Source organism: Panthera leo, chromosome A2 (assembly GCF_018350215.1).
Source record: "Panthera leo isolate Ple1 chromosome A2, P.leo_Ple1_pat1.1, whole genome shotgun sequence".
Taxonomy (NCBI): domain Eukaryota; kingdom Metazoa; phylum Chordata; class Mammalia; order Carnivora; family Felidae; genus Panthera; species Panthera leo.
The window spans coordinates 139,658,213-139,681,129 of NC_056680.1; the positions used below are offsets into that span (position 1 = coordinate 139,658,213).

At 40.6% G+C, this 22,917-nt stretch overlaps 1 protein-coding gene across 1 annotated transcript in view; it reads right to left on the reverse strand.

Annotated features, from left to right (window-relative positions):
* Positions 1-3,819, reverse strand: part of WASL (WASP like actin nucleation promoting factor) — a 62,482-nt gene extending 58,663 nt beyond the window's left edge. The window contains exon 1 of the mRNA XM_042923431.1: positions 3,333-3,819. Coding sequence (XP_042779365.1) covers positions 3,333-3,449 — 117 coding nt within the window. The 5' untranslated portion in view covers positions 3,450-3,819. The remainder of the gene's footprint in view (positions 1-3,332) is intronic.
* Positions 3,820-22,917: the final 19,098 nt, after the last annotated feature.

Consider the following 22,917-nt stretch of genomic DNA (forward strand, 5'->3'; position numbering starts at 1 on the left):
CAAATGTGTTTCAGGAATACCCTATCAGAAAACAGTAAACTTCAGCAGTGAGTCTCAAACTGTGATATATGTTAAAGTCTCCTGTTGACCTTACTAAAAATAGAAATGCCTGAGTTCCACCTCAGGCCTACTGAATATTATCTAGAGATTCGACCTAGCAGTATTTGCAATCTCCACAATATTTCTAATGCATACCTAAGTTTGAGAACCTAGGCAGAAACTCTCCTTGCTCCATAACAAACTATTAGTAGGTCCCAACTTTCCAAGCTGTTTCATTCCTCTCATCCACCTGGGAGTTACCTACCAATCTTAAATATTCAGGTATCACCCATTCTAAAAAACTCTCACTCATCCGCTCTCCCACTATTCTCTTTTAATCTCCTAAACTTTTACAAAAAATAACATCCATATACTTACGTATGGTCCTTCTAATCCACAAAACTACTCCATAAGACAGAATCCCTATTTTAGAAATAAGAAAACCAATTCTACCACAGGGAGTTAAAAACAAGACTTAAAAAAAAAAACACAAAAACTTGTTGTTAAGTGACCATCTGAGTTTGAACTCTGGTGTGCTGACTACAAAGCGAAGACATTTTCCATTGAGACATGCAGCCTCCTACACATCACTCTGAAGTACTGACTTACTCATCAGCTTACACATTTGTTTCCCTTTTTAGACACAGTAAGCTCCTTGAGGGCAGGCATCAACCCTGATTTTGACCTCAACATTTAGTTACTCAATATATATGTGTTGAGTCACAGAAGGAATGCAGCTCCTCCAGAACTGGGACTATAACTACTGTTTCATTTCTTGAATTCTTAGTTAGAGCTCTAAATACACTTCTTCCCTAACAAATTTGGTCTGACTTTTGACTTTTTCTTTTTATAAGACAATGTATTTCACTATTATTTTAAACTACAAAAAGCCACACAGTGGGCAAAGAGGAAAAAAAAGGATTGTTCAAAAAACAATCGTTCGGGGGCACCTGGGTGGCTCAGTCGGTTAAGCGCCCGACTTCGGCTCAGGTCATGATCTCCTGTTTCATGAGTTCAAGCCCCACGTCAGGCTCTGTGCTGACAGCTCAGAGCCAGGAGCCTGTTTCGGATTCTGTGTCTCCCACTCTCTCTGCCCCTCCCTCCCATGCTTGTGCTCTCTGTCTCTCAAAAAATAAATAAATGTTAAAAAAAAATTTTTTTTTTAAAACAATCTTTCTTACTTTACTCTCAAAGAACTGGAGACTTCGAATATTAATCTTCACAAAAAATTTCATATCACAAGAGCAGGCCACTAAAGAGTGTGATTTTAAATGACAGAAATTCAAAAGGTAAAGGTGACTAGTAAGAGACAACATAAGGATATTGGGCACTGAATACGGACAGCGTATTCAGCAATCCACTTAAGCTAACCAGAAAGAAAGCTCTCTTTCTCAATCACAGTATTCTTTCAGATCTTTCATTCTGAAACGAGGAAACATTACAGGTAAGCATAAAGCAATCAGTCGGTGTACTCACGTTTAAATGTAATGTCCTTCCTGCCTAAAGTTAATGTGTCTGGTATGTCAAACAATACAACTACTTCCTTTCTGACACAGATTTCATAGCAAATGTAAATAAACTGGCAAAATTTAAAATTTTTCATTTGCAAATAATGTAACATTTGAAAACCTGGAAATTTTCATAAATCAAAAATATACAAAAATTGGTGCTGCTTTAAGAATCTTACACTCTAATTTTATCAGGTTTTGGTGGGGAAAAAAGTGATAATTCCTTTAGCACCACTTTTTGAAACAAATCAGTAACAAGGGAAGAAACCATTCTGAAACAACATGATGTAGTGGAAAGCACAAGAGACTAGGCATCAGGAGTCCTGGTTTCTAGTTTTGGTTACATTCCTAAATTGCTGTGTGACTTAGGGTTCACTGGCTCCGTTTTCTCATTTGTTTAAAAGGGGGGGGGGGGGGGGAGGGGGCTTGGTTATCTTTAAAGTTATTTCTCAAAATACTGATATTAAGCCAGTCGTCTTATTTCATTCTTATCAGTAAAATGTAAAACACATTTGAATTAAATGTAATAATTCAATCTCCAACAGGATACAAGAGGTTGATTCCTATAAAGTTAACGATTAACTCATAGGGTAACTTTCCAGAAACTGTCCAATCCTAACCTCTTAAACAAGCAGGTGTAGCCCAGTTGGGCACTGCTAACAACAGTTGTGACTTTGCACTGCTCTGCTGACATTTCAGTCAGCGCTCCCCGGGTTCCTGTGGCACATGCTGTGCAGGTGCTAACACGCAAAGAGGGGAGAAAGGAACCCCAACAGCGTTTCAACAAAATCAGCCAGGGTCCAACCCAGCCACCGCAGTCAGATGCAGCCTGACAAGGCCTATACCACAGAGCAGAACCTCCCCACCCCCAGAAGTGCCAGCAGCCAATGTAATGAATGCTTCCGTCAACAACACACATTCCCCTTCCCACAGCAGAACTGCTTGCTCCCAACCAGCCATCTGGGGTTGGAACAGGCCGCACAGCACCAACCTAAGAATCACTCTCAGGCCCCAAAAGGCCAAGAACTACTAGAGATTGCGGTTCCCCTGCGCATGGTTGTGGGGAGAACAGCACCTCCTCCCACCAATGCAAAAAAAAAAAAAAAAAAAAAAAAAAAAAAAAAAAAAAAAAAAAAAAATCAGTGGGGAGGAGAGCAGAAACCAGGCCTGGTCGAGATTGCTGGAGAAATAAACGCTGTTTCTCTGCAATGGGGAGCAGTAGCATTTCCTGCTCTCATTCTGAACCGATGCACTAGACTTCACCCCCTCCTGAGATCCTAAACGGGGATTAAAAACAACATTCCGGTCCGCTTCATTCATATTTGGGCTTCATTCCTCGACCTACTCACTCCTGAAACCTCTGCCATTGTGAAAGGAGGTCCCCCCCCCCTCCCCAGATCAAGCGGCAGGAGGTGAAGCGAGGGCCGGTACAGAGGCCCGGTTTTTAAGATCGAGGAGCTCGTGCAAGAATAAAATCCCCTTGTGGCCTGGGAGCAAAGTTTGAACCAGTAGCTAGGGCGCAGACCTGGGCCCGGCCAGGCAGGGTTCCAGGGCAGGCCTGCAGAGGTGACACTTCCCAGCTCACGGGCAACTTCGGGAGGCGGTGTCCGGCCGTCCCGGCCGGCACTGCCCAACACCCGGGGAGCCGGGCTGGCTGGAGGCCTGGCCGGGAGCCGGACCCTCCCCGCGCCGCTCCCGCCTTCTTCCCCACTCCCACTTCCCGGCCCACAAGCCCGGGCCCGAGAGGTAACGTCAGGGGTGGCGACGCGGGTCTCGGCCACTGACCACACATTTCTTGCCGAGGAAAGTGAAGAGAGACTCGTTCTCCTGCGGGGTGAGCAGCAAGGACCCCACATTGGTGACCCTCCGCGGTGGAGGCGGCTGCTGCTGGCCGGAGCTCATGGTTTCGCCGGCTGGGTTGCGAGTCCAGGGCCGTCTCCGGAGAGTAGGCGAGTGCTCTTTCCCCTCTCGGTGACAGGGGCGGGAGGAGGGGAATCAGAGGCGCAGCATCTCGCAGCTCCTCGGGCGCGGGGAGGAGGAGGAGGCCACGGGGAGGAGGAGGCCACGGGAAGGAGGAGCCAACGGCAGGCCGCACAGAGAAAGGGAAGCTCCCAGCTCCCGCCCGGCGAGGCTCTGGCCGGATGGTCGTTGTCCTTGTACTCCGGCGACTGCGCTAAACTCCCAACTCCTCCTCCAACCCTTCTTCGGCGGCGGCGGCGGCAGCGGCGGCGGCGGTGGCGGCCGCACAATCCAACATGGCAGCGGGGGCGGACGAGACCACAGGACGCAGGACGCGGGGGAGCGCGCCGGAAACGCGCGGCTGCGGGCCGGGCCCCGGAGGAGCTCCCCCCGCCAACCACGCCGCGGCCGGCCTCGCCGCGCGGGGCCAAGGCCCCGCCCCCTTCCGGCCGAGTCGCGGACCGCACGGTGAGACGCGGACTCCACGGTGAGACGCCAGGCGGGAGTTCCGCGTACCGGCCCACGGCTCTAGCCTCCTTCCTGCGGTGCTTGCGCCCGGTGGCAGCTGCCTGCACAAAAGAAGAGCCGCCCGCCCCTGTCCGCCCCTGTTCTGTGGACGCACACCTTTGCGAAGCGTCAGTGCAGACCCAGGTCCCCCTTCCCCGAATAGCTCTTATTTCTGGGGTGCGGAGGCCGGGCGTCTACACTGAGGGTTAAAAAGGTCTGGAATCTGGAGACAGAAGTGACGCTCTCCCCTGTGCTTCTCGGTGGTTTAGGTCAGAGCCGCAGGTGCCTGGGGTTTCTCAAACTTTGTCCAAACTTCAGCAGTGGAAGTGGAGGAACAAACAGGCCTCTCCCAGTATTGTGAAAGAGAGATCTTGCTGATGGATGCTACAAAAACCAAACGCACTTGGAAAAAAGATTTCTACCCTTCGCCTAGAGTGTTGCGTGGGATACATGTATTTGTAACATTTAAATTCAAACTCTTTTCTCTGAAGTACCCTGAACATATTTTTCCCCGTTTTGTGAATTGGAAAATATTCTTTTTCCCCTTCTCATGTTTTTTTCTCAGACCCCAAAGACCTTGTTTTCTTTTTATCCAAAACGAATATGCCCATTCAGGGATATTTCACAAATGGAAGTACGTTGTCTGATTTAATCCTTAGAAGTAAACCTCAAGAATTTTTGTTAAATGTGTATGCCTCAGAAAGTTAACTAAGATAACCCCCTTTGTTCAAGTAAATTAAGTACTAAACAAATGTAAAATGAAGTTTTGGACTAAGGAAATGATAAAGAATACCCCCTGCAGTACTAAGCATCTGACTTTGCCACTTTAAACTTTATTCATTTATTGTATAATCTCCATCACCAGGTTTACTAATGAATTTACATTCAATTTCAATAAACAAAAAAGTTACCATATGTTAAACTTAACATCCATGCTATGCCAAATGAAATTTGGTAAAACCATTTAATTTTAACATCTCTGATAGCTTCCAATACGAATCATCTATGTACTAATGAGACTTATAAGCAATTATCAACACACTTTGAAAATATAAAATTTTTAAATTATAGCTGCCCTTATGAAGCTAGCTAATAGGAATAAATCTAGAAAGGAAAATGAGATCTTGTAGTCCTGGGAGCCCTCATATAAAATATGGATATTTCAAAATTAAACTCTATTAATAATGTTAAGGGGAAAAGTGATTTAAGAAAATCAAACTGTAGGGATGCCTGGGCGGCTCAGTGGGTTGAGTGTCCGATTTTTGATTTGGGCTCAGTTCATAATCCCAGGGTCCTGGGATCAAGGCCTGCATTGGGCTCCACAATGAATATGGAGGCTGTTTAAGATTCTCTCTCTCTCTCTGCCTCTGCCCCTCTTCCCCCATGAGGCTCTCTCTCTCTCTCTCTCTCAACTTAAAAAAAAAAAAAAGCTGACTTTTTATAAAATAATCAGGTTTAGGAAGCAGCAGAAATGTAAACCTGGAGTTGCCTCAGAATTACGAAGCCAACAAAATAAACCTAGACACTAAATCAGTTGTCTCTGGCATCAAAAGTGAGATTCCTATAAATTAAAACCACAGTGACAGCAGAAAGCACTACATATTCTTGACAAATAAGAGAAATTAGAATCTTAATATTGTCAAAACTGTGAACCAGGGTAGTAACAAATATAGGCTTCAGATCGGCCTAATTGTGAATTCTTGTTCTGCCATGCAGATATGTAATTTCATGGGCCTTAGACAAGTTGCTGCTCTGAGTCGGTTTCCTCATTTGTAAAATGAAAATAATTTCTATTTAATAAAGGTGTAGCATAGAGATAATTAAACCTACTTCAAAGTTGTAAAAGTTACCAACAAAGCGTATGTGAAAGACTTGACACGCAGTGGTTATTCAAATATTACTTGTTCATCATTGACCATCCTTGCCTGTGGTCTCCTTGCTTTCCCTTTGCCTAGGGTCTGCTTGCTTTCCCTTAACTAACAATCAAGAGTTGAGGTGAAATGTGTATTTTTATCTTTGTTCCGTCTAAGCCTAATAGGTCAAAAACTGTCCTTTGCATTTAGAACTCTATGCAGTTCTCCAAACATAGTGGTGAGTTGGGGGCATAATTTCTTTGTTCGCAGAATTTCTAATTAGGCAATAGGTTATGCCACATGGACGATATATGTGCCAGTATGCCAAATTTACAAAACTTTTTAAAACTATCTAGAGACAGAATCATATTAGTTTCTGTAATTCTCTTTTCAATAGATAATATTTTATGCTATTACATTTTCTAATATTAATCTTATTAGTTAATAAAAGCTAAAAGCAATTTTTATGTGAGAATGCCAAATTTTAAAAGCTTATAGACCACCAAACTGTTTTGCAGATGGGGGAGAGAGATGTGGAAAAGAGCTATGGGAAAAAGCAGACGACTATGAGAGGCTAGTTGAAAGGACAGCAGCTATGACTTGAAGTATCTATCCCACGCTCAGACCTACTAGGTTCTAATCATTTCACAACCTCTTGGTAGCCTAGACTATTGTTTTCATTGTTTTTTTTTTTCTTTCAGAAAATATTAAATGTCTTATCTAATTCTAGATGCAATTTTCCATTTGCCCTTGTTCTTTTTTGTTTAGAAATGATGATAGAAAATTATCACCACCGTAGACCTTTTTTTTTCCCAAGTCCAAATCATTTCTTTAGCTTTGTCTCAGAACTTAAAATGTGGTTATTTTGTCCACAAAATTGCAACCTAAGTTCTTATTTTCTACTCCTTCATTGTTATTTTTTACTTTTCTTTGACCCTTTTCCAACTCCCTGTTTTTGAAATGTGGAAAATGCTAGTGTGCACATTACCTTGGAAATATGACTTCCTTACTCTTAGGAGCATGTGAACAAGCAATATTTGGGGTTTTCCCTTCTGACCATGCATACAAGGATTTTACTTTTCCATGTTCAGCCTGAGACCAAACAGCACCAGTTTGATTTGTTTCAAAGTCTTAGCAAGTTTCTTCTTTCATTCTTGATAGCATATCCTCTATTTGGCAGAACACAAGATATCTTTCTTTCTATTTTCTTTGGCAAGTTATTTTCTTATCTCAAATTCTTTTTACCCAGTTTGAGAGATTGGATTTGGTCCAGGAAATAAGGAGGATTCTATTTCCCTTCCACTAAGTGTCTTGAAGTTTATCAGCTAGGTTAAGAAGACCGTAAGGATTTTATTTTCATATATATACAAAATGCATATGCTGTATTAAAATGACTATGAATGTAAGTAAAAAGAAGACAATTCTTTAATTTCTTCCATTTGACTTTCCTTGACTCAGAATCTATTCTACTACTTTTATTTTCATCTTTCTTTGCTAGGATTCTTTAAGGAAAAGTCCTCACTTTAGCAGAAAACATTAGGGTAGCTTATGTATGGAAATGGAGGCGTATTTTCAGATAGATTCCCTGCCATTATCTTTATACTTTGCAGATTTCTCCTGTCCTGGTCTTTTGTTAATCCACTTTTCTTCTTTACAATTATCATTGTTTATGTACTGTTACAAGTCCTCTGAAACACCCTGTTCTCCTTGCTAATGTTAATAATTTAAAAATGTAGTGACACCCATCATTGTAGGGGTATGTGGAGGTAGCTGCATACTGGGATCAGTCGCATTCAGCAGCCAGCATAGCCATAATTACCAGTACTGACGTCCTGCTTGAGTTGGCAGACCTGGGTTATAGAGACAGAACAACAGCAAATCGGAATACCGCAGAGCTGATGAATGTCACTTCTACCATGCAACCTCCAAGTGCATTCTGTTTAAAATGTTCACGTTGTAAAATGTCTCTGTACATTTTCATGTAAATGTTGCATATAGCAATGTTTAAGAGAATTTGTCCTAGTATATCCTCTCGTTAGATGTTGAATGTTTTGTTTCTCATGAACTAAAATTATCTACTAAAAAATCTTAAAACAGTAAGCTAGCAAATGATTTTCCCTTCCCTCTTCCTTTTATATTCATTTTGAGTACAAGCCTCTCTGGGGCTTACTTTTTAAGAAATAGATAGCTTATTTACAATTTATTCTGATTTCTTATTGATGTTAGTAGAAAATTGCATTCTTATTCATGCTAGTAAATTACCAGTGATAGTCACTACCACTACATGGCATAGTCTCCACATACCTAATACATACCTTTATGGCAGAAATTATTTGAACAGCTAAGTATGTTATAGTTCCCAGGTTGCCGCTTCCTGGCTTTTTCACCATGGTTCCCTGACGTTAATGAATATTCAATGGCCCTCGGTTTAATTATTTCAGATGAGAAGGGAAAAACATTGGCTCCTTTATTATAATGTGCTCAATGTCAATCTACTTTGATTGAATTAGTAGGCAGCTTGGATACTTGTGATGATTTGACAATGTCATGTATCCCTATTACCTCACTAAAAGTATCAGGGTGAAGGATATGGTCTTCTCTATCATGTAACGCGTTGTTGTTGTTGTTGTTGTTGTTGTTGTTGTTGTTGTTATATTGGTCAGGTTTATTTGATTTTCTATTTCAATAATTTTTGTATTTTATTGCTCTCTTCTACTTCAGGCTTAGTAATTTGTAGTTCTTTTTCCATTTCAGAGTTGAAATCTAGGTTTGTTTATTTTTTTATGGAGATATAATTGACATTGATGCAATTTATGAATAACTTCTTTGCCAATCCATTAAAATTGTAGTATGTCATTTTAATATATCATAGTATGTTGTCAATGCCAGTGATATACAAATTTTCTATTTGGAAAATATAATTACTTTGTAAATGTCTGTCTCCTCCATTATTAGCCTGAAGGCTCTCTGAGAGCTGAGATCATGTCTTATTCATTTTGATATCTTCTTATTCTCAGCACTGAACCTATACAGTAATAAATGTATATTTCTAGATCAAATGATCACCTCTGATTCAAGGAACAATATATGAATACTTCTCATAAGTACAGAGATAGTTATACATGCTCTGAAATCAAGACAAGAAAACTCATTGCCTTATCCAAACTCTTCCACACAGTAATAATTATGTAGCATTCTAAGAGTGTCTGGAGAGAAAATACAATACCCAGAAATCTGCACACAACCTAGTGGGAGCAGGGAGAGGGCTTATAGCTCACAGCAATAGACAGAGGCGAACCCCATTGTAGGTGGCCCAGAAAACTAATTCAAGTCCAGAGCATGAAGTGATTTTTTTTTCCCCCTGAGCAGTATCCAGGAACCTACCTAGTTCAGGAGAAATGTGGAGCCTGTTGTTAGGGATTTCTGAGAATAATAGGTTTTAGCATGAATCAATTGCTGGAAAAGTAAATCAAGGCCTGACCTGGTCTAGGAAGGCAACTCTGGAAGCAAGGAGAGTACCCAGGTGTCCTAAAAACTAGAATACGAACAAGGACCAGGACAAAAGGTCAGTAGACTGGCCATCCCTAGGGACTGGGTGAGATAGACCAGTAGTTCCCAAAACGTGGGTCCCTCAACCAGTGGCAATAAAATTACCTGGGAACTTGTTAGAAATACAAATTCTCAGGCTCGGTTCTTGAGTTAGAAACTGAGCCAGAAACAATGGGGGTAGAGCTCATCAGTCTACATTTTAAAAAGCCCACCTGGTGTTTATGATGGACTGACCTTCAAGAGGACATTCAGAGGGTTAAATTTACTTCTATCAACAACTACTTCCCTCCCCCTCCCCCAGCACATAAGAAATACAGCATTCTGTACACCATATCTGAATCCCATTCCTTTTGGGGGAGGGAACTATAAAAACCACTGGAGTTTATTCTCGTCAGTTTAAGGCATAGATAGTGTAGTATCTGTAGGCACAATGTCTTTATTGTTCACATCTGGCAAAACAGCTGCTAGGCCAAATGAATTAGTTATTCTAATCTGAGTTCTGATATTAACTAGCCATGTAATCTTAGTAAAGTCACTCGACTTCTGTATGCTTCCATTTCTGATTTATGAAATGAAAGGAATGAATTAATGATTGCTAAGGTCCTTTATAGCTTAAAACCATATAAAAAATTCATATTTTTGGTTTGAAAAGGCATCCAGCTTTTTTATTTATTTAATTTTTAAACATTTTATTTTATTTTATTTTTTTAATTTACATCCAAGTTAGTTAGCATGTAGTGCAACAATGATTTCAGAAGTAGATTCCTTAATGCCCCTTACCCATTTTGCCTATCCCCCCCCCACAACCTCTTCATATTTAAGAGGCTCTTATGTTTTGTTCCCCTCCCTGTTTTTAAGTTAATTTGCTTCCCTTCCCTTATGTTCATCTGTTTTGTATCTTAAAGTCTTCATATGAGTGAAGTCATATGATATTTGTCTTTCTCTGACTGACTAATTTTGCTTAGCATAATACCCTCCAGTTCCATCCACATAGTTGCAAATGGCAAGATTTCATTCTTTTTGATTGCCAAGTAATACTCCATTGTATATATATACCACATCTTCTTTATCCATTCATCCATCAATAGACATTTGGGCTCTTTTCATACTTTGGCTATTGTTGATAGTGCCGCTGTAAACATTGGGGTGCATGTGCCCCTTTGAAACAGCATACCTGTATCCCTTGGATAAATACCTAGTAGTGCAATTGCTGGGTCATAGGATAGTCCTATTTTTAATTTTTTGAGGACTTCCATACTGTTTTCCAGAGTGGCTGCACCAATTTGCATTCCCAGACTTTTTTAAAAGTAATGGATGGGGCACCTGGGTGGCTCAGTCAGTTGGGTGTCTGACTTCAGCTCAGGTCATGATCTCACTGTTTGTGAGTTTGAGCCCCACATCAGGCTCTGAGCCTGGAGCCTGCTTTGGATTCTCCCTCTCTCTCTGCCTCTTCCCTCCCCTGCTCTTTCTCTCTCTCTATCTCCTTCAAACATAATAAATAAACAGTAAAAAAATTTTTAAAAACTCTCCCACCCTTTAAAAAAAAAGTAATGGGTAAAAAGGCAGTGTGTAAGAGAATATAAGCAATTTTTTGCATTATTATAAATGCCCTTTGGTGGTATAAAAATGAATATAGAAGCCCTATTATATGTCCTCCTCTACTGCAAGAGGGGCTGGTAAGAATTTCAATGCCCTGAGCATAAAAATTCTACTTTTAATTATTTCAGCAAGAAAAGAGTAGCTAATTAGTGACTATGGTTTCATGGAAATAGCACTCTAATATGTATCATTTATATTCAAAACTGGATTGCATAAAACTTGATAATTACTAAATCAGTCATGCTTCTCAATTTCCCATGGCTGGGAGTTAATATTACTAGTTTTTTGTTTTTGTTTTTTTTTTTAATAGATCAGGAAAAACATTGAATACTCACTAATTTAGCCAGAGTCAATGGTTATATTAGAATACATTCCTGATTCCCTGTTTGGAAATCATGCAGCTCAAATCATTGTGTTAGAGATGGAGGGGACCTTAGCAATTACGTTTTTCAAACTTCTCATTCATATAAACCCAAAAATGTAAAAAGCAAAAAAGTATAAGAGAATATGTGGATATACCAGCCAAAGGCAATACCAAATTTCTGGAGAAGGGAGCAAAAGTGAGTCATTAGCAGGCAATGCTTTCACCACTGGGAGCTATGTGCATGGACGGGCGGGGGGGGGGGGGGGGGGGGGGGTGCGGGCAGGTACACCAACAGTATAGTTCCTTCCTGGAAAGTTTCTAAATCCATGACTTTTCCTTTGCACTCACAGCATGCCAGATAATAATTTCTAGATTTGTATGAGCTGAGATCTAGTTCACACTCTGTAGCCATGTCATGGGCCCTGACACCCAGAGGAGACGCTTTTTGCTAATTCCCACAAAAGCACCGAATGCACTAGTGACAGCCTAGAAGGTGCAAGTGAAAGGCCTCGGTAACTACTGCTCAGCAGGACAAGGAAGGCAATACTGACAAATGTTTAAGAAAAAATAACACTTGGGTACCAATTTTCCTTTCATCAAAGCCCAATCATTGTTTTTCTCTGTTTGGTAATCCATCCCCTAATCTTGATTTCACTTGTTACAGGGATAAGTAAAAAACAATCATTTCTTAGTCTCTAAAGCATCTGGAGGCTTATATTTTGTTTGGGTTTCGACTCTTGCCCTAGGCTCTGACTCTATAGTACTGAAACCTCAGGGAAACTTCGGCAACCGAAAACCCACAGAGGGGCTCACATCTGTCATGGTTCAACTAAGGAATCATAAATTAAGTAATTAAGACAGAATGAATTTTACCCAGGATATTGTTTTCCCAGGTGCTAGGAACACTGAAAAACCAAATAGGGGACAGCAGACACAGAGATTAGCAGTAACAAAAAGTCACTAGAATTTTGAGAGTGGAGGGACTAAGGGAGAGGGAAGAAGCAGAGATATCTAGAGGGAGCTGGCTCTTCAGCTGGCCTATTCAGTGGAAGCTCTCTACTGTCAGACAGGCCCTCTCAGGAAAGAGAAGGGAGAAATTTCCTGACTTCTCTCTTTCTCCAGTCCTCCAGTCCTGCAAGTGCCTTTCAGTAGCCAAACCAAGCTGAAAATCGGCTGGGTTGGAAGCCAGGAATTGTACCTTTGTAGGAGTCACCCCTCACAGTACAGAACAGAACAGAACAGAACAGAGGAAGGCTGAGAAATTGTTTGACAGCAAATTCTCAAGAACAGGTATGATGTTATTTGCTAAAATAACCTTAGAAGGTTGCATGTAGACTTCTAAGTTCCCAGTCTCTGGGTCTCCTTCAGAGATAGCACGATATACATATTTCTAAATTCATTTTCTCCCGACTGGACTTTTCTCACTCAGAGTTTCTGCTCGTTACTAGCTTTTACATAATTTACTGATAATCAGATTCCACATACTATCTTTATTCTTCTATATTTTCCCGTAATAGGTAACTGTTCTTCTTCAAAAGCTAATGTCCATACTGCTAAGTAGTGGTAGCTATTTTTTATATTTTGTGACCTTGCCCTTAAAAGGTCATGTCTAAGGTCTAAGACCCTTCTGAACATAGACAATTGGATCACAGCAGAACACCTAATCTCAGCTGGGCCGATCGAATTTGTTTCCTGAGATCTGGGAATCATATGTTCTAGATGTTAGTATGTGCGGATTGCATCAACTTAGGGCATATAAATGCAAGGAATGTGGGGAGGTCGTTTTCTACTGTGTACATGAAAGAAGAGAAAGCAATTTGCAGGGAGAAATCAGAATGAAGCCAACTTACAGAGAGAAGCACAGATGGGAGCTCGTAAGACCCCCAGAGAGGGAGATCCAAGGAAGAGTAGCCTGTTTCTCTGTTAGTCATCCAGTTCCTAGTTGAGGCCCAGGATGGCTTCCTGCTCTTGGATACTGAGAGATAGGCCATTATCCTATATAAATAACTCTTTTTTTGCCTTATTCGGGGGTGCGGGGTAGGGGGAGGGAGTGGGGGGTTCTATTTCTTGCGACTAAAAGATGGCCTAAATTAACATTTTAACTAGTTTAAACAAGGAGTTTAAAAATTGTTACATCTTTTCTTTTTCATGTTTCCTTTGCTTCTCCTTTAAGGTACTTAGGAAGATATGCACATGGAACACTGGTACTTTTTTTTCACCTGGTACGCTTCACACTGAAGCTATTGTATTTATATTCAGTTAAACTGGGGCTTTGAACCAGTGAAAGAGGAAAGCTCTAATAAGCATCAAAACTGACTCGGTGTGTTGATTCAGTTCCTACATAATGACGGTATCTATATGCATGCACATTATAATGTTCTGACACACACGAGAGTGTGTCTCCCTGTCATAATTTCCTGTTTTAATGAAGGTCCACACAGCATCCCACATCTTCCCCAGGCTTTCCAAGCACCATTGGATGTACTGCGTTAGAAGAGACCATTGGCAGACCACCTCAGGCTAAACTTACTGGTGAGCCTTCTGTTACTCTTGGCTCCACTCCAAGATAGCAGTTTGCAACCACTGGATAAATAAATCGAAACGAGACGCTCAATTATATCTACTGGCATAACCATCCAAAGAGGTCCACCAAGCCTCGTTTTCTACTGGAAAGACGCGTTAGGAATGGCAACATGTTCTTTATTCTGAAGGAGATATTTTTACATGTCCTCCTGAGATGTCCCGGAGGCATCAGGCTTCTGTATTTGGTGGTATTCATTTCCCCATCACATTCATTAATCTGACCGAGGCACCTGGAATACTTGAAAACTCCCAATCTACAGGTCAGTTTCAGTGTCATGTTATTTTATGCAGTGAACTAGCACTCGCAGGATGAGGCAAGAGGCAGAGAGACTGTCATTCATATTCTAAATTGGGAAACTAGCAGTGAAACAGCACTACCTTATTGCCTATGGTTACTACAATCTAGAATCTATTGTGATTTTAGAAAGCTTTACAGCAGGGGTCAGAAAGCTATGGCCAGGGCTCAATCTGGCCTGCTACCTGTTTTTGCAAATAAGGCTTTATTGGAACATAACCATGCTCATTCTTTTAAGTATTATCTATGACTGCTTTCATGCTATAAAAGCAGAGCTGAGTAGTTGCAAAAGAAACCTGTATAACCCACAAATCCTCAAATATTTACTATCTGGCCATGGACAAAAAAAAAAGTTTGTCAACCCTTGCTCTGGGTAATTAAATATGTATATTTTTGCCATCAAATAATAGAGGTATGAAGAATTCAATAACTGTGAGATAGCATTGAATAAATTAACCAAAGAGAATGACAAACTCTAGTCTATAAATTCCTGCCTCAGAGCACAGCCTGATACTTGGGAACATTCTGTGATAATTCTTGGGGGGGAAATCTATCTTGGATCATTATAGGACTGAGTTAAGCAGAAGTGAAGTTCATAATTTCATCCAGGGTTGCTGAACTGACTTATGGATTAGACTATCTTAAATACTTTGTATTAAGATAGGGATGACCATTAAAATTACTTATGACAAAGAAACTCACTGGTTATTCTATTCTACATTTCTTATAAGAATCATTGAACTTAGGATGTTACCCCCTTTTTTTTTTCTTTTTTACAACATAGCTCAAATTCTATCCTTCAAATGACAACAGAGGTAACTCAATACGCATTATGTCTGGCATCTGTATGCTCAGTGAAGCACAGCATTTTCTTCCTAAAACCTTCTGCTTTGTCGCACTCTATACTTCTCTGTAAGCTTACTCCATCAGTGATTTACCCTCTTTCCTGTATTTTAAATATTTTCTTCTCCATTGGCTTTCTCCAATGAATGTATAAATAGGCTCAAACATCTCCCAAATTAAAATTAAGATGACTTTGATTGTTTAGTTACTAACCTGTATCTCTCCTCTTCACAGTCAACCTTCTAAAAAGAGTGATACACATTCATTGCCTCCATTTCTTCCTTTCTCCTTCACTCATCGAGCAATGCGAGCTTGTTTCCACCCCTAACATGCCAGTGACTAAATTCACCAATATCTTAGTAACTACTAAATCCCCCCAAACATTCTTTAGTTATGTGACACGTTGGTAGAATTTGACATTTTCTCTGCTTTGCAGGCTCTCTACCATCAGCCAGTATGTTATCTCTCTCTCCTATTTGTGCAATCACTCTATATTCTCTGTGGGCTCTGTGTCTTAAAAATATTGATCTACCCAGGGGATGCCTGGGTGGCCCAGTCGGTTAGGCGTCCGATTCTTGATTTCTGCTCAGGTCATGATCTCCCAGTTTGTGAGTTCAAGCCCTGCGTCGGGTTCTGTGCTGACGGTGCAGAGCCTGCTTGGGATTCTTTCTCTCCCCTCTCTCTCTGCCACTACCCTGCTTGCTCTCTCTCTCTCTCTCTCTCTCTCTCAAAAATAAATAAATAAACTTAAAAAATATATATTGATCCACCCAGAATTCTATCATTTTGCTTCTTTTCTTTGGCCTTGAATATTGTAGGAATCCAAACAAGACCTGGTGAATAGATTTTGTTAACCCTATTCACCTGAATCATATAAGCAGGCACGTATTGAGCATTTATTACATGCCAGGCACCTTATTGAGTGCTTTAGATACATTCCCATTTGATTTAATTTAATTCATTCCTGGCTTATGGGAAATATTTTTAACATCTCTTTTCACATTTAGACGACTTGCATGAGTCAGTGAGAGTAAAAGCTGACTCAAAGCTGGCTATTTTGACAGATGGCCTATGCCCTTAACAGTGACACTATGCATGTCCACGGCTTTTCACTACATCATCTTTGTGATTCCCATATATCTCTCCAGACTTCTCTCCTGAGGCCTAGATTGGTAGCTTCAACTGATAACCTCCTCCAAGTCATCATGTGCAAATCTGAACTCATGATCTTTGTTCCAAATCTTTCCTCTTCGGGTGTTCCCTATCTTAGTGAACAGCAACTGCCATCTACTCTTCCAGTCAGAAACTTCAAAACCACCCTGTTCTGTCCCTCACCCTGTCCCTGTCCCTGTCCTCTACACTCCAGTCACTGTAGCGCGTCAATTTTACCTTCTTTTAGCTCTCTATCCATTACCCCTTTTCGACCTCTTCTGCCTGGGTCCCCCATCAGGCCATTCTTGACAGCCTTACGAATATCCCTGTTTTCAGTCTTCTGCCCTGCCCCCAATTCGTCCTGCAGGGTATTGCTAGCAAGCCAGCGAGAGAAGCTGACCATGTTCCCCTCCCTACTAAAATTCCTCAGGGGTTCCTCATCGCTCGCAGGGTAAGATAGAAGTTCCCTCACTCAGATGCAAAAGACCCTTTAGCGTCTCTCCCTTCCCACCTATCCAGCGTCATGCTCCTGTGGCTCCCCCTCCCCACCCCTCACACCGCATGCTCAGTGCTCACAGCTGCCTAAACAGGCCGCGTTTCTTACACCCTATTCCCTCCGCTTGGAATGTCCTCTCTCCTGTTTCCTTGTTGGTCTGCGTGGCAAGCTTTCCTTCAACAACCAGGTCGAGTGTTTACCACTTTTGTGAAGCCTTTCCTGAATTTCCCAAGGGGAGGTGCCCCTTTCTCCTCTGTGCCCACATTGCAACTTGCATGCAATGCCAGTACAGCTTACAATGAATTAAATGTGTTTGTACTTGTTTCCTCAGTTGATTCCAACAACGTGGATCCTGTATTTTTACATGCATATGTAGATTTTTTTATATGCACGATCCCCTATTGCCTGGCACAGATCCTTAACAAATATTTGTTGATTAATGATTAAAGAAACATAAAAGGGAAGGGAGGAAAGAAAGGAAGGAAGAGAGAAACAAAAGGAGGACCCTTCAGAGTTGTAAGAAAAGACTCCAGATTCCTTGTAATTCTCCATCGCCTTTTCTTTTAAGTAATCTTGGCCCTGGAGTGTTTGGGTGGCTCAGTCGGTTAAGCTGCTGACTTTGGCTCAGGTCATGATCTCAGGACTTCTGAGTTGGAACCCTGAGTCAGGCTCTTTGCTGACAGAGCCTGGAGCCTGCTTCAGATTCTGTGTCTCTCTCTCTCCTTCTCGCTCTCTCTCTCTCTCTGCCTTTCCTCCACCAGCATTCTCTCTCTCTCTCTGTCTCTCTCTCTCTCAAAAATAAATACACTTAAAAAAAAAGTTTAAATAATTTTGGCCCTCCCAGTGTTAAGTATCTGAATCATGACTAAGACTTCTGTTCTCACCCATTTGGATATAAATACTGAAGCCACCCTCTACAGCCAGGTAGGCTCCTTCTAAATTTTCCTCCTTATTGGAAGATCTTTTGCCAGCTACCAGCTTCTTCTCCAATCTTCTTTTTCTCAACACTCCTGATTACATAACAATTTCATAAACAAAGAAAGCAACATTTTCGTTTGAAAGTGTCAATGACTCAATAATAGCACCAGACTGACCAGGAATCATGTATTATATTTAAATAATTTGTCTGAATATATTTCTACTGCGTAAAAACACAACATCAAAGACTTAGAAACTAACCATTCTGAACAATTTATTCATCATTCAAAATATACATTAATCCAAAAACTTGTCAATTTCTCACGGAAATTTTGGCATTTTGTTTCCTTTCAATTTTTTTTAACGTTTATTTATTATTGAGAGACACAGAGCGTGAGCGGTGGAGGGGCAGAGAGAGAGGGAGACACAGAATCCGAAGCAGACTCCAGGCTCTGAGCTGTCAGCACAGAGCCCGACACGGGGCCTGAACCCACAAACCACGAGATCATGACCTGACCCGAAGTCGGTCGCTCAACTGACTGAGCCACCCAGACACCCCACATTTTGTTTCCTTTGAATTAACAAAGCTATATGTGATAAATAAAGTGAGTCGTCACTCTGAGGGTGAATGGAGACGATAACCAAGTGGTGATGTTGCCCATGTAAAACAATCTTTGGCACGTTGGGGTAGGGGTAGGGAAGACAGACCACGTCTGTATAGGTAAAGAGAGAAATTGACAGTATACAGTTGTCAAGGATGCAATGTGTTAGGCAGTTTTGCAAGTCAAGGGGTTAAAACGTAATCACTAGGTGGAGAAATCACTGCTCTTAACATACGACAGTACTGGGAATCCGTTAACTCGATGGGAAATACGGTCAGAAAGGAGATTACAGTTTCTTCCTCTAATATTTTGCACTTAATTCCCTTGTTAGTTTTCACACATTTCTCAAAAGTAGTATCTGCTAATGAAATAGTTTGTCTTTTCAAAATTAGCCCATGAGATAGCAAATATTTATGTAAGTAGACGAAAACATAACTTTTCAATATTTAAACGATCAAAAACTAAGACTTAAGGGAACAATTGCTTTTGCAGTCCCTCTTTCTGTGGTCAGCTTTCCTTCAGCTAATTCACTACCAAAATAGAGCAGGTCTTTATCTTAGTCTTCATATTTATTTAAACCAAGGCTATGACTGAAACAAACAATATTCTCTTCCTGTTTCCTTAGTGTAACAAAACATTGTCCCAAGGAGGTTTATTCTCTGGACATGCTCTCTCACTCTCTCCTGTAAGGTCAGGTTTCTTTTTTTCTTCTTTTCTTTCTTTTTCTTTTTTATCATTCTACTCTTCCTTTAGCTATTTTCATTTCCTTCCGGAGATACGCTTTCCAAGGCCAACTCCTGATATTTCTCTCATTTGCCTGTTGCTGTGGTTCCATGACATTACTTATTCTTCCTTCGACAGATTAAGTTTCCCACTCTCCAGCTTCTGTTCCTATAGTTCCCGAATGCAAGTATAGTTTGGATTACTAATAACTTTTATTCTGTCCTGAGGGAGGTTATGTTGATATCTTACCTATTATGAAAGGGTTCCTCATTGTAGTTGCTGCAGAACTCTTTGAATTACAAAAAGACTTTTCTCTTTCTTATCAACAATACTTGCCTTCCGTTCTTTTGATTTTCAAAGCATAGGAGTCTGTCCTCAATTAAAAATATAGAACATCAGTACTCCAAAACCACCTCAGGCAGCACAAACCATAATTTTTTGCTATATTCAGCTACTCTCAAAACCCAGTAAGACATGTGAGATTTAGAAAAGTTTTCACTGGAACTGCTCCCCATTGAAGTCCCTAGGGAACCTAACTTTTATTTTTTGCAGTAAATTCAATTCCCGGGAGGCTACATAGTTGTACCATATTAACTTAAACCTCTTATGAGATCAGAATACACTAAGTTACAGTTTCAAATGCATTAAGTTACAGTTTAAAAACTCCTGACTTCAATAGAAGATTGTTATAAGAAAAAATATTATGAATCCACTTTTATATTGATTATAGAATTGTTGTTTGGGGTATTTTTCTCAAGTAATAGGAGTTCGTAGCCTCTCTATAAAAGTGCTTACTGAGAAATTTCTTTTGGAATTTAGTTGCAGGGAATAGGCTCTTGGGAAATGTGGACACAATTTCTCTTTTCTGATAATAGCTGTAATGTATTTCTACCCCACCCTCAAAGTCCCCATCTGCCCCACCGCAGGCTAGTAGGATACTCAGGGGAAAATTTGGTACTCAGTCATATGCACTATCAATGTCTTTAAAATTTCTGACATGTGTATGATACCTTCATGATGTTTGCCGTTTGTTTCCTCGCCCTCCCAGAAAAATTTATATTCTCACCTTAATCAGATCATCTTTTTTTGCTTTAACAAATGTATTTTAAAAGAACGATTGAGTTTGATGTGGTAGGTACATTTTGAATTCATATTCAAATAAATAGTAAGCTATTAGGATAAAAAGTTATTATATGCCTCATGCTTACAAATCATCTCACATGCTATCAGTGGTATAATTATCATATATTGGAAAACATCAAACTGTGTTAAGTTCTAGGATTGACTTATTTTGGTTCTGATTTTCTATTTACCAACTTTATTGTAGATGTCTTTCGTTGCCTCAAAGTAACTTGCTAAAAGGGACTTGACCACAGATGGTAGAATTCTAAGTGCAATAAGTTTATGCAAAACAAAACAAAACAAAACAAAAAAAGACAAGTAGAAGAAGAAGGTGAAGTAGAAGGCGAAGAAGAAGGAGGAGGAGGATTGGGTTTTTGGTTCTCATAGTTGAAAAGTCTAAGATGGACTTCTTTTTTTTTTTTTTTTCCTAAATGTTTATTTTTGAGAGAGAGAGAGAGAGAGAGAGCATGGAGAAGGGGCAGAGAGAGAGAGAGAGAGGATCCGAAGCAGGCTTTGCACTGACAGCAGACAGCACGATGCAGGGCTTGAACTCATGAACTGTGAGATCATGATCTGAGCTGAAGTCAGACACTTAACCTACTGAGCCACCCAGGTGCACCAAGATAGACTTCTTAAAGCTTAGCTGGATCTAGGGCTCATTGACGTCAGTGGGTCCCAGCCCTTTGTTATCCACGTTTCAACTTTATTCTATGTAGCTACAGTTCACAGGCAGGTTCTATCCATGCGCTGGCTCCCTGCAGCTCCAACACTTAGCACCTACCAGTTTAACGATTTCAAGAAAAACTCAACTGCTTTGTTCCTACAATCTGAACAGAAGTCTTCAGTCTGACTCTCATTGCCCCCAGGTTCATGTGCTCATTACTTAACCAATCACTGTGGCATGGAGGGTGCAGTGTTCTAACTGGTAAAGTTTGGACCAGGCACCCAGGGGAGATGGGTCAGTTCTACCCACACCATATATCCTTATAGAAAGGTAGATAGTTTCTGAGGTAAAAGAGAGGTGTGGTAAAAGAGCTGATATGAACTCAGTGTTTGTATTGGCTCATCCCAGGAAGACTTCTGGAGTTAAAATGGCTCTTTAGGGGCACCTGGGTGGCTCAGTTGGTTAAGCATCCAACACTCGATTTTGGCTCAGGTCATGATCTCACGGTTCATGAGTTTGAGTCCCGTGTCGGGCTCTGCACTGACAGTGTGGAGTCCGCTTGGAATTCTCTTTCTCTCCCTCTCTCTCTGCTCCTCCCCTGCTTGCTTGCACGTGCTCTCTCTCTCTCAAAATAAATAAATAAACCTTAAAATAAAATAAAATAAAATAGCCATTTAGAGTATTCCCACAATGACATCAATTAGTCACTGGATATAAACTACCACAGAAGGGACATGCCATTGGGTAGGATTGCTCTCTATAGTGGGAGCAATCCCTGGAGAGGCTGGCAGCTGAAAGCTGTCTGCCAATAGCCCTCCTAGGGGCTGGGGTCACAAGTCCTCCTGGGAGGAGGATCCGAGTGACTTGTCACAATGTCCCCACTGTCCCCACCGCACTTAACTGTCTCATGCAGAAGGTCACAAGATACAAATATACAAATATCTATCTACTTCATAGCTTATACAGTCCTTTTGCAAAGAATCTCATGGAGTATTATAGTTACCTCAAAACCTTAAGGGGAAGAGATCTGAAGGGAAAAAAAGTGACCATTTACTAAAATAAGGTAAAATGTGATAGGCAGATTTTTGGATTTCATAGACCAATGAAATTGTCCTTAAAAATTGAGATGACAAACATAAACTTACCACCTTCTATATTTACCAAGTAGGAATTTTTTTTTTCACACAGTCATTAAAGAGATAAGTTATTTGAAACTAAAAGTTAGGATGTAACCAACACCAGAATAAAGGACAATTTATGTTTAAATTAATATACCTTCATAAAAATATACTACATTGTTATGTATCTTATTCATCATGGACAGGAGAGAAGTATGTCACCAGCTGTATGATTGTGGACTGGTATCTAGGAATCATTATCATATGTGAGATTAAAACCAACAAAAAACAAACAAACCCAAACAACCTACTATGGAGGTTCCTTGGTAGCACATCCGGGAAAACTTTGTAGGAAAGGTCACATTAAATCTGGACACTTCTGGAAAGCCAGGTAGCAGGGTGAGTCAGGGGAGAGGTTTCAGGTTAAGTGAAGAATGTGGTCAAAGACAAAGAGTAGGGCGCAATCACATAATGAAATGTAGTCATCCTGCTCAGGAGGGACATTAGTCATATAGAATAGGGTTGAGCAATGAAACTGAAGTATGTTGGGACTTGATTATTCAGTAAGCAGTCAGATATATTAGAGGTTTTTGAACTAGGAATTTACGTGATTAGGTTTATGCTTTAGGAAAAATAACTTATTAGTAAATAGGCTTTACTTATGAAATATACTTAAAGTGGACCATATGGTAGAGAGTTTGTGTCTTGTTACAAGACTGTTGTTGTAGTCTGTGAAAAGTAAGAGGAAGAAGCAGATTAGGAATTTGGCCTTGAGAATATTAAGGAGGAAATGGATGTGGCAAATACGGTAGGAATAGAATCAACAAGATTTGGCAATGTATGGAATATGAGAGCTTAAGGAGAAGGAGGAGAATGATAGTGGTAGTTTCATTAATAGAGAAAGAGAGTGAGCAAGAGAGAGACTTTGAAAAAAAGATAAAAAGATCAGTTGCAGGCATCATAAATCTAAATATTCTGTGTTTAGAGACGGCTAAGAGACGGCTGGAGAGAAAGTCTATTTCT